Raw genomic sequence first — 12,565 nt, 5'->3', positions numbered from 1 at the left:
TCAAATTATGGTTACCCCTTAAGTTTTCTTTGTCCTATTCCCTTTCTAAGGGCAGACAAAATTTAGCTCTAAATATATAGGAATCTTTTTTGCTTAACCACTGAAACATAGCATACAAATAATAAGGCACAGTAAGATTTTAGTTCAGGGCACCATGTGAAGAATATGCTACACGGATGCCTCAGGACTTCTTTCAAGGTGTTAATTTAGCTTTATAACCCCCTCTGTGGCTTAGTTTTCTGAGAAAAACGTGCTTTTCTCTCTCCGCCCTAGCATGATGGCCAAGATCAGTTAGGACACTCAATCTAACTGACCTGAGTTTAAATGTCTACAGCCTGCTGGCAGAGCCTCTTGGCCAGGGCTCCGTGTCTCTGGAACTCTTGTCCCCTTGGCTAAGAGGCTGAAGTGTGCCTCTAAAAGCCATTTTTGTTTGAAGAGCTGACTGAAGAAACTGGTTTAAGTAGGGAGTTGGTAGGGGAGGAGAGGTATTCTGGAAACGTTCAGTGGGTAAGAAGCAAAACTACATGTGTTGCTACGGTCTATGTAGAAATCTTGAAACATAGTTGGTGCTTCACAAATAGAAAAAAGAGAACAAATGACTACGTATGGACAAATGTAACTGCTGAAGTATGCTTCTGCCCCATGTGTTCCTCATTTCTTTTAGGAGCAACATTTTTGCATGCAAGCATTTTTACAGTTAAGGCCTAGCTCTCTGGCTGCACATGTGGCTTGTCTTTCAAAGAAGAATTTACCATGTATACAGCACAAGGAGTGCCCACATATGTCATGACTGAAAGCTAAACTCCTTGGAAATAGTCACATGTAGTCGAATTTGAAACATTTTATCAGTCTGTAAGTATGATTTGAAGCAAGCCACTTTCTTTACTGGCCACAAAAAGATTTAGGAGTTTCCCAAATTCTGTGTAAGGAGGGAATGCACTTCAGCCCTCTCAATGCACAGGCTKGTTCTGAAGCTCAGAGTCAGCTGCTGTCGATGGTTGTTATCTTTTCAAAAAGTTTTAGCCAATGAATTCACATGATGAATGGATGTTTTTGCTCCATAACCAGCTTGGGGATATGAATACGYCAACATGGAGCATCTTGCTATTGTAATACACAGCACAATGGTAGATCTCACTGCCTAGTTGCTCCAAGGACATGATCCCACCTCCAGTTCTGCAGGCTTTAAGCAAAGCTTAGGAGCTTGTGTGTCAGCCCACGTCAGGCTCAATGTCATYCACTGGAGATCATTTTGCACAGTGTCTGCTTAGCCTCCGTCATGACATCTATAAAATCTGGCCTGCTGAGCCTGGGTATACAGCTGACACAAGCAATATTCCCTCCATTTTATTAATTTATTTCCCTAATCACAACCTCTGTCCAAAAATCCAAACTAAGACCCAGATACAAATGCAAATCTGAAGGTCCAGTCAATTCCTCTTCAGGCTCATCTGCTTGTATCATCATTMTGTTTTTCCTTTATGTACAAATCCTTCAAGGACTGGAATCTTCTTTATCCTATGTTACAGCACAAAAGAGCCTGTCTTGGTTGCTCTTGCTGTTTCCACTCTCAGTGGAGACTAACCATCACTGAAACATACAACTTTTGCTGAAACAGTTACTTTGCTTTCTTTTGCCATTCTATAAAGTAATTTTTAAACTAGTTACAAAAATTACTTTCTTATTTTTTGCATGTCTAATGGCTTCCTCTTACCAACAGTCTGGATACACTTAGACTAGTTTACAGAGTACTTTACAGGCAATTTTATTCAGATAAACTCTCTGATCAGAGCAAAGTAAGTTTTACTCTCTTCAGTGCAATACACACGCTACTCTGGAATACAGTAGTTCTAATTTCTGATCAGCAGTCAAAAGATTAACTAACAATTTTGTATATAGTAAGGTCCAGAGGAGAGAGAAGGTTATCTGGATAAGTACTGGTGTTAAACGGTGGTCTATCTGCAGCTTTACTTCTGGCTGACCAAATTTTCTGTTATTGTCTTATATGTTCTTTACCAAGAACTGTGACCTACTACAGATTCCTTAGCCATTCCTGGTGTTAAGTCATGGGGCATATCCTTTCCAGTCAGGTCTGATGAAAATTAAAGCTTATGATGTACTTGCATAATATCTATATTAGTAAGTTAAACATGGCCAGGAATTGAGGCCATCTGAGGCCACAAAACAGTCCATGTCCATATTATTAAACTCTTTTAACCTCAAAACCAGCATAGCCACATATAAACTGACTGTTGGGAATTGTTCCTGGCCTGGGCTAACTACCAAACAACACTTAAGAATTGTTTGAGAAAGTGCTATTTGGCCTGTGCCAAAAGCATGCCAGGGACTGCTCACGCTATTAACTGTAGAGATGACGGCCTTCCAGTGCCTCAAAACATTTTATGTCATTCTTTAATTCATGACCATAGTCATAGCTATACTCTAACAGGTATGCAACTAGCAAAATTGCCAAAGAGAGCAGATTGCCTATTTAAAGGAAATTGTCAGTGTACAAAACGCCAAGTTAGATGTGAACACCACAAGTTGTTCAATGTTGTGGAAAGCAAAATGTTGGGGATTTAAAACCCTTGAAAATGAATGCACCAAACATTTTCTGCTAAGTATTTTTTTTCTCCCATGTTCAGCCAGGCCTTCATTTATTTCGAGACAGAAATACTTATAGCTCCCTTCTAGTGGACTATTTCTGTCTCTTCTGCTTTCATCACTCTTATGAAAACTACAAATAAATGTGTAATTATTATCAGATGTTTTAGAACAATATAAATACTTATCCCCAGAAAATTATCTGAGGAAACATTATTGGCTTTAGCTGTTAAGAGGAAAAGCCAATTTTATTCTCATTTGGCAGCAACTTTGCTCTCTTACAAGACCAGGCACAGGCACTGAATTGTTTTATTAATTTTTGTAAGTAGTGATTTAATAGTTTGACTTGTTGACTTTTTGTTCAGTTTTGCTTTCTTCCCCCCAACATTTTTGGCTACCCTTCGACGGTCATAAGGAAATGAACAGAACTTCATCTTCCCTAAAACTATATTGATTTGTACAGTTAAAAAATCATCTTGTAGATTTACAAATTTTCATTATGTTCTAGCTTTGAACTCCATCTTGCTCATGTTTAGGCTTACACTAAGAGAAGGAGCTCCTGTTGCACTAAGAGAGATCACCTACTGATTCTTCCTTTTGTGATAAGCAGCTTGCTGGTGCACAGACCTTGAGTTCAGTGTGTGAAGTATTCAAAGAAGGCATATCCAGTCTTATATAAAAAGAAGCACTAACACTGGCAGTTCTGTAGTACATCTCTGAAGCAATTTCACAAAAAGATAATAAATTGTATGTTATAACACCCCTGCAAGGTAGGAAGTTACATTATACCCAAAACACAGCTCAGGAAAGCAGTAGAGAAACAAAGAACGGAGATAGGACTATATCTGGTTTTAAATTTGACATCAAAAGGTTAAATTTTAATGAAGTCATTAGAGAGAAATTTCATTGATTTTGGGAAGGACAGAAGCAACAGACTGTGTTTTGAATAGCTGTGTTGTTTCTGATTCATAGATCCTTCTCAGTTTTATACAAAAGGCAACTTTTTCTGAATGCTTGAGGTAGTAAGGAAGGTGACAGAATTCACTGTTAGCCGGGAACGAGTTCTTCCTGCCCCATGTTTTCAGACTATGAGGTTATAAACATGTGCTGCTTTGTTGTGTTGGAACAAAAACAAGCAGCGAGAGAGATCTGAAGAACAATCTAAAATTCATTTTGTGAAGGTGGAGAAATAATTTAATAAAATCCTATCTGAAAATTCTGTCAACTTCATTTGAACAAGCCAAAGGTCATCCTTGAAAGAGGAAAGGAATGGCAAATGCTAAGTTTTAACTTGACCAAGGGTTAAGCATTTCAGCTTATAACTGCTGTCTAAAGTGTTGTAGCCGTTGCTTTATTGAACTGAGTTCCATCCTGAAAAACCAAATTCATGCTGACAGCTTTAGAACTTTTTTGTTCAGAAAAGCAGCTACGCAAAAGAAGCAAATGAAAGGGAGGTAAGAAAGATTGAACATACATGTACCTCCCTGACGCTTTGTATATATGTTGACGATCCTTAACAAGGCATTCCAAATACTCGTACATTCCAAATACAAAKACTTTGCCAAAATTGTCAAATTTGGTGCTATTCTGGTCGTTGTGAAAATACCTATTATTTAAATTCTTCAACAAAGGTATTAGCCATAGATGTGAAAACTTCTTCAAATTTTAACTAACTCGTGAAAATTTTTGTTCTGAGAATTAATGTAAAGAACACTTGCACTGTGTGAGACAGAATCAGAGCATCCTGAAAAAGCATCCTCAGTTTAGGTATTGGATTTTGTTCATGCAATTGACTAGGACTACGGAAGCGACTTTGCTCATTCTGGGTATGCAGACACCCCGATTTGGAACCAACCACACAACTAATTTCTGGGAATGAGGGATGAACATATCCAGATGATTTCACTCTCTCTTCTGGAAGCAAGCATTTATCTACGCAAATTCATATGCTTCTTCAGACCTGGGCAAATTTTTTGGTTTGCTACTCTTCCTTTCACACAGAAAAAGGGACCAACATAACTTCCACATTCTTTTTGTCAGCTTTATAAATCTAATATTAATCATAATTACAAAATATTTTTCCCTCCCCATATGTCTTGTGCAAACAAAATAGCACATGCAGAGTTATTTCTCTTAGGTATCTGGCAAGGCATATGACTGATGGTTAGAAATTTTGACTTGGTTAAAACAAAATTTAGCTCATGTTAAAGCATTAAAGAAATGCTGATGAGGTCAAAGCAAATTCTCTGATAAAGCTGTAAAATCACCCCAACACACAAACATGTCTGAATCCTACCATTAGGCTCTCATGCAGTCTGTTTCTCTGCAGCGAGCAAGTAGCTGTAACCCTTCAGTGCTGCAACTGAGTTTGGCAGAGACACTTAAGAACTGAAGTGACACATACAGAATGCGCTAATTACTATATATAAAGGAATTTCAGTTCTACATCATTTTTTTCTATATCACCACAGAAAGTATTCTGTGGGTTTGTTAGCCTGTCCACAAAGAGAGATTTCCATYATTATTTTTTAGATATAATTTGGGCAAGTGGTGTGGTAAAACAGTTCTGTAAATCAAGTGAATATAATGTATAGATGTATATTTCACTTCCTTCTGTAAGTTTCAGCTGTAGTAGGCTTTGTCTATGTGTCAGAGGCAGAGACTTGGAAGAAAAGTATGTTGTGTGAAATTTTCTGACCACAGTATTTAACTGTATATTGGGCTATTAAAGCCTGTTTCCAGTTGAAATGTTTTCCTTAAGAAGCCAGAACTGAAAGGGTTATGGTTTGTTACTGCAGCAGTTATCAGCAGACAGCCATCTAACCTTTGGTACTTACAGGTATTTTATGGCTCTTGATCATATTATCAAATTCTTCATTAATTTTTTTGTATTTTTCTTCAGTGCGTGGGGTGAGAGCGTAAGAGGAGTCAGGATCGGGGCTTTCACAACCTTTGTTTTCTTTCTTGTTCAATGCCTGCCAGGTTCAGAGAAATATCAAAATGTAAAAAAATGAAAGGGAGCTCAGAGTACTTACACATAATCTTTGCCTGCTGATCATTAGATCAATATCTTCATTAATTTTCCTGTACTTGTCCTCAGACTCAGGGCTGTGACCTACTGAATCGTCTGCATCGGGGTCTGGACTGTCACAGCCATTAAGTCCTTTCTTTCTCAACGTCTGAAATACATAATTTGGAAAGTTCAATCCTTGACACGGGCTGCAAGAAAGACTCAGCGGCGTTACAGTAACACAAACTGCCCAGCAGTGAAAGGTTTTACATTGTACTTTATGGAAAGAAACTGACTATAGATCCACCACATCGATGTTACACAGCTCCAATTACCAGTAGCAAAGAGAGGACCACACAGACCTCTTTCTTGTGAAACTGGAATCAGTCAGTGAAGAATGGAGTTAGCAACCGACAAAGCACCTGTGCTAGTAAAGGCCTCCCCCACCATCCTGATAGCATTAAARGGTTAAGGCATTCAGAGTGCAATTTATTTTAACATATTTATGCATTTCAAATGACTGAATGTTAACAGAAAAAAGATGCATTCTGTTTAAAGTCGATTAACACAATGTTTTCCTTTACTCTAAAGACACACGAGGAAGAAAGAAAAGAACCCCCCTCCCTCACCTCCTGCAATCAGATTTAGGAATTCATGCTCTTGAAAGGAGAAGGGGGAGTATCTAAACTGAATTCTTTCTTAGAATTTGACATAAGGGATGACTCTAACAGTGCCCTGCCTCTCCTAAGTGTATGCTCTTGATAGGGCAAGGGGGAGGAGAGAATTGCTAATGCGGCTGTGAAATACCGATTAAGAGCTTCTAGACAGTGTTTACTTTTTATTGACTCCAGTTACAGTGCCACAAATGTGCAGTGCTGAAGTTTAATAGCACAGGGAAATATACTGCTAAAATAGATGCTTAGTGAAAAGTCAAAACAGATGAATTTCATGTTCAGTAGCTTAAAGTAACCCTCAGAACCATGGACATCAACACTAAGATAACTAATAGAGAAAAAAGTTAAAACTATAATCAAACCAGCAGCTAACAATCCAGAATGACTGTCTGACCTCCCCTGTTTTAACTGATCTGCCTGGACAGATTATCAAAGAATAGCCATCTACAGCAATAAGGTAAAAAAAATCTGAGAAGCAAGCCTTTGTGGACCGTCTAAACATAATCAACAGTACACAAAGTTGGTAYTGTCAGTAAGTTTCCTCAAATTTAGCTATAGGAGTTCCTAGGTCAAAAATCTTCAAAGAATCCATTTGGTTGTCTACGAACCTTATCACATAGCTTGCAGTCAATTCTGAGTCTAAACCTGGCTGAGTAGTCTCAGTTACAACACACAGATTCCATAGTGGTCTTTTGTTGCTAAGTGGCTATGCTTGTGCTGTGTAATCAGTGTGGGATGCTCCATGCACACTAGCTGGTTTCGTTTTGGCTTCTCAGAATGGTTGTATCTCATCTGAGCTTTTTGTTCCATTTCAGAAAGCACATTTTCTAAATATTATCATCATTGCAATGCCCAGTTTACCACTGTTAAATCCCTCAAGTATTACAATTTCATACTTTCTTTCTGTAATAATGTATTTAGATCTTTAAAGACTAGAGTTTGTATTTTTCTTTCTGTGTTTCACCTGAGACTTCAAAACTGAGTCCTCTTATTCCTGCAAAAGCTACTCCCCTTGTGGAGACACACCTCTTGAACCTGACATGTTCATTAAGCCAGCAAAGAAAGTGGTGGCAATCTATCCTCAAGAGATCTGAACCTTCTAAAATCACAAACCTCTGAACCAAAACTAGGCAGTTTTGGAATACTGACTTTACCTCAGCATGGGTCTTTTCAAACTTCTTACCTACACAAACTTCACACCTAACCCCAGGAGCTACTCCCGACACACAGACAAAATTGTAAATCCCGTTAAACCAAACCTTAAGAAGTTGGAACAACTTGAATGAGTCTCTCTACTTCTCCATTTCCTCTTATCTCTTAAACGTTAACCAGCAGAACTGGCAGACTTCARTGTCATGTAATGACGTCTATTGCTACTAGCCTGAACCATACCAATTACTAAAGAGGGCTTGGGCAATCAGCTGTTGTTTGACAGATTTAATAGATASAGTATGATACCTTAGAAGTGATTTCTTCCTTTTAGATCTGAGTAACAAATCCCAAGTAATGTTCTCCCCTTCATATAAGTAAAAACCAAGTATCCTCTGAATACATAAAATGTCCTCRTTTCAATATTCACTATATTCAGCTCTCCAGACATGAAACTCAAATCCACAGTCCTGAGACTGCTTCAGGAGCTCACTGACAGAGTCCTCCTGATTCACACGGACTCTCTGTTGAACGATGCTGATGTGAGCTGGCTTGAAGACACACCTTTCACTGAGCTTTAAAATGACGATCCAGCTGCTCTATTCACAAGTGGCAATGGCCTTCTTTGTCCCCAGAGGTCACCACAGCTGCAACTGGATGGGCACAGGTGAGGAAAGGGACCTGTACAATCATTATCACACCATACAACCCAGAGTAAGGGCAATATGAGAAGACAAGAGGGGAGATGTTTTGTGGCCTTCCTGAACCTTTTTCTCTCTCCTCCTTCCCAAATCCTTGTCTGCTGCCTCCACAAGACTGTGCTGGGGTGGAAAAAGATGCATCTCATCCTCAGCTCACGCAAAATGCCCWAAATCTTGTCAATTGTTTACTTAGCATTTGTGTGAACCAGTGCTGGATTGCTTTTTCTGTGTAAGAGCATGTAATTTTCATGAAACTTGGAATTTCATTGTCTGTGAGACCTATACCTTTGCACAAATCTTGCTCGTCACTGAACAAAGATTCAAAAAGCTGTAAGGGAGAAAATAGATGAAAAGACTGATAGACTGCACAGATGCATACACACACATCAACAGTCCTCCTCTCCTTAGGAGAGCAGGTTTAAAGTGATATACTTATTCTCTGCAACAATGTATTGAGGTACGTGTGATATGTACCTCATGTGACATGGAGCTACTGGGGAGAGTCCAGCGTAGGGCTATGAAGATGATCAGAGGGCTGGAGCACCTGCCCTGTGAGGAATAGCTGCGAGAGCTGGGCCTCTTCAGCCTGGGGAAGAGCAGACTGAGGGGGGATCTGACCAATGTGTATAAGTACCTGAAGGGAGGGTGTCAAGGAGATGGGGACAAACTCTTTTCAGTTGYCCCATGYGACRGGACTAGAGGCAATGGGCAGAAATTGAAGCACAGGAAGTTCCGCCTGACCGTGAGGGGGAATTTCTTCCCTGTGAGAGTGACAGGGCACTGGMMCAGGTTGCCCAGAGAGGTTGTGGAGTCTCCTTCTCTGGAGATCTTCAAGGCCTCCCTGGACACAACCCTGTCTAACATGCTCTAGGTGACCCTGCTGAGCAGGGAGGTTGGACTAGATGATCTCCAGAGGTCCCTTCCAACCTTACTGATTCTATGATTCTATATTCAGGACCAAAATAATGATCCTAAGCATCTTTACCATTATCTCAGACTTCTCAACATACAGGCTACAATTTTGCTTGTCTTAATCCATTCTTTCTTTCTTTTCTCTCCTCTACACTACTACAAAACCCGTATCTCTCATAAAGGACCCATATTGTTATGTTTAAACACAACAACACGTTACTTGCCGGTACAACACAACTAGTAGGAGTGCTGATCAATACCTAATAGATCAATCCTTATTCATGAGGTCTCTGGACCCAACACCAATTTTTCCTTCAGTGTTGCCTCTTGATTATGGAGGCTGACTCCAGATATTGGAGAAGAGTGGATTCACTAGGAATGTCAAGGGGGTTTCAGCAGGCTACAATCTTTGACCCAGTCTTGCAGCGACTAAGAAACCATTTTTCTTACCATGTTAAACTGTCATATCCTCTTGCAAACCCTGGAAAATAGCCAGACATATAGCATCTTCCTGGAGATTAGCTGGTTTCCAAAGATTTAATGACTATTCAGGGATTTTTAAGAGGATGAAATTACCCAATTGTATAGTGCATTGCATTCTAGAGAACCTCAAGCCAGAGTTCAGTTATTTTTAAAGAAAATAAGCCATTTTTGTACTACGGAAGCTCTACTTTTTCCAAGCAATTAAACAAGTAATTATATTGGACTCTAATAACCTAAAATCAACGAAGGCATTTACAAAACCAAATGGTTAAAGGAAAACAACCTTTGGCTGAAATCTCATATGCCAGCAATTTAGCCTAAATCCTGCTCTATAAATCTCTGAAGAGAAATGCTGACTTAGTGACATACTGGGTGCTCTAAAATGAATTATAAACAACTATTTACTTTCATTTCATGCAAAATTTATCACTGCTACAGAAGCACAGAATATGGTACTATCAGCCAGGTTTATCAAGGCAATGAAAATTATCAAAATTTGAAGGCTTATAAGAAGGAAATGCCTTTCATTTTCCTCRCCCATTCTCTGCTGCTACAGTATTACCTTCTCCTTTTAGCATTAGTTTAACCGTCAGACTAGAGAACAGAAATTTAAGATGTGAAGCTCYGTAATTTTCTTCTGTCGTATTTTTTATTTTTCTCATCTGTAGAACAGAATCTCCTTTCTTCCAAACAGGTTCATCTGCTGTGGGACCAACTGTCACAGCACTCTAGGGCTTGAGAAGCCACAGATACTTGGGCTTAGAAATGTTCACATTAACTGCCAACTCATAAAGATCAAGCCAGTCAATAAGGTCTCCAAAAGGTTCTTACAGGCCCATTGTGTCTCTTCCATTTTTATTTCCTCTGAACCAAAGACCTTACAATCTACTGCAAGGGTAATTACTATTTTCATTTATATTATGAAAAGTACCATCTTACTGGCTTCTATGYCTATAAAAAATGAAGTCTTCACAGAATCAAAATTTCCAGTATGGAAAAATGCAGAATGCAAGTCTGCTTTTGCTAATTCCCAACTCTGTGATGTTGTCTAGAAGCCACCACAATGATCTCTAACTGATCGCCCTATTAGCAGCCATAACTATCCCCACACAGTTGTAATTTGGTAAATTATATTCAACTGTCAGAAAACAAAAATCAAAACCACACTCCATTTTCCACTGTCACTTTCTTTTTTGTATCTGGATGAGAGAAATCTTCCAGCCATAAATGAAAAATGCTTTCTCCTGCTCACTGGAGCCACGTATGTGTGTGGCAAAGCAGACAATAACGAATTATAAAGAAAGTAATGCTATGCTATTCTGTTGAATTGCTTTATTGGTTATAGCCATTCAAAGCACTCATTCAAATTTATGGAGACCCTCTGAAAAACAGGAAACATGAACCCAAGTCATCTAAGCATCAATTTGCTTTCTGTGCAACAGACACGTTAAAGTTAGGAAATGTTGAGTGAAGACAACCTTCACTCTCTTCTCTTGCACAGTTATATAATGATGAAATTTTATGATGAAATTGCACTATACAATGTATGGTGCAATCAAGTAATGAAAGATTCTAGTGAAATGAAAAACACAAAGAGGAAGAGATAGGTTGCTATGGGAACCGTCCATCTGAATTCTCTGACTTSTGTGTAACTAAAAATCTCAAATTTTATGTTCCATTAATGTAGGGATCTTAGATTTTTACATTTAATAATGCACATAAACTAGTATGCTGGTACTAATGTACTTTAATTGCATGTTTAGGAGAATCAGATAAAACATTATTACACTTACTGTTATCTAACAAGCTCCAGACAAAAAAATGTATACCAGTAACACAGAAAAATGGAAACCTTCTTACCTCCATTTTATAAATTATAGAATGYTTTTGTGGTTTAGACTCTTTTTGAAATAAGCTACAGGGCTTATATAATAGCTGTACTTCTATAACCACATGGTAACCTTTCTGTTACTATTTCATTTTCACCAAAGTTTCAAAGAAAAAAAATTTCCATTGCCTKGTCCTGTACGTCTGTCTTCTTYAAACGCATACAGATAAGTATGCTTTTCACAACAATACACCAAACCCTCTGCTTGGATTTGCCTCTCACTTTTGCATGCCAAGCGATTATGCTCTCCTCCTTCAAGTACCTCCTCTAATCACACCTCTTGTGAAACCAAATAATGCAGACACCCTTGCCAGYAACATCTGCATCTCCTTGCTTTCCAGTGATCACCCAGTGCGAGAGAGCGTTTATATATAGATATATGGTGCACGCTCCTCGGGACAGGAAGTTTCCACCCGTTGACGAAGTTCGGTCTATTCTCATCCACTCAGGCTGCTGTCGTGTGCCAAGACATGTACTCTGTAATATTTTGCAATACATATATGAACCCTAATTAATCCATGGTGTTTTGAAAAAGCACTGGGACAGTGGGTATTCTTTGTTTCTTTTTCTCCTGAAGCTGCGCTGAGTAACTGGGATCTCTGGGAAGGGGAATAGCTTGGGGGGTGGGGTGGGCAGGGGCTGATGGAGAGCAGCCCTTGCATGCTGCCCTTCCCTGCCCTGCAGCCTTCCCGCTTGTCAGGGCTTTTTTTACATTTAGTATTGGTCTAAATTAAGCAGGGCAACTTCAGCCGTGTAAAATGGCATAAATAGAAGGATCCGCAAGATTCAGAGATCACATAGCAACTAATCTAGACCCTGCATCTTTCTGGATTACCTCACGAGCACAGCAAACCAAACCAAACCAAAGCGCACCACCACGCCGGCACGAGGCTTTGCGCTGTCGCTGTTAAAGCACCTAAGTACAAACGATGCTTATGCAGCTAAATTCAGAACTACCRAACAGGACATGCAAAACATTTCTGCTCCGTGTAACTGCGTGTGTAAACACTCTTTTCTAAATGAGCTTAAACCCGAATAATCCCCGAGATTTTAGTCTTTTTTTTTTTTAATGTCGTTCGGGCCCACTCAGCTCCCTGGCCGCAGAACGCAGGCTCTGGCCCCCCGCTGCCCCCTCACCGGCGAG

General features: G+C 39.4%; 1 protein-coding gene across 9 annotated transcripts in view; it reads right to left on the bottom strand.

Moving 5' to 3' along the window:
- Positions 1–12,565, bottom strand: part of MEF2C (myocyte enhancer factor 2C) — a 141,543-nt gene that overhangs the window by 32,831 nt on the left and 96,147 nt on the right. For 7 of the 9 annotated variants that reach the window (XM_085316646.1, XM_085316635.1, XM_085316662.1 and 4 more), the window contains one exon: positions 5,640–5,783. In XM_085316646.1, coding sequence (XP_085172772.1) covers positions 5,640–5,783 — 144 coding nt within the window. Of the gene's footprint in view, positions 1–5,441; positions 5,580–5,639; positions 5,784–12,565 lie in introns of all 9 variants that reach the window. The other 2 variants (XM_085316697.1, XM_085316680.1) reach the window with 2 other exon arrangements.

This window comes from Rhea americana, unplaced genomic scaffold (assembly GCF_003343005.1).
Source record: "Rhea americana isolate MKP2758 unplaced genomic scaffold, rheAme1 scaffold_114, whole genome shotgun sequence".
Lineage (NCBI taxonomy): Eukaryota > Metazoa > Chordata > Aves > Rheiformes > Rheidae > Rhea > Rhea americana.
Note: the sequence above shows the minus strand (reverse complement) of the source record. Positions and strands in the feature narration are given on the sequence as shown.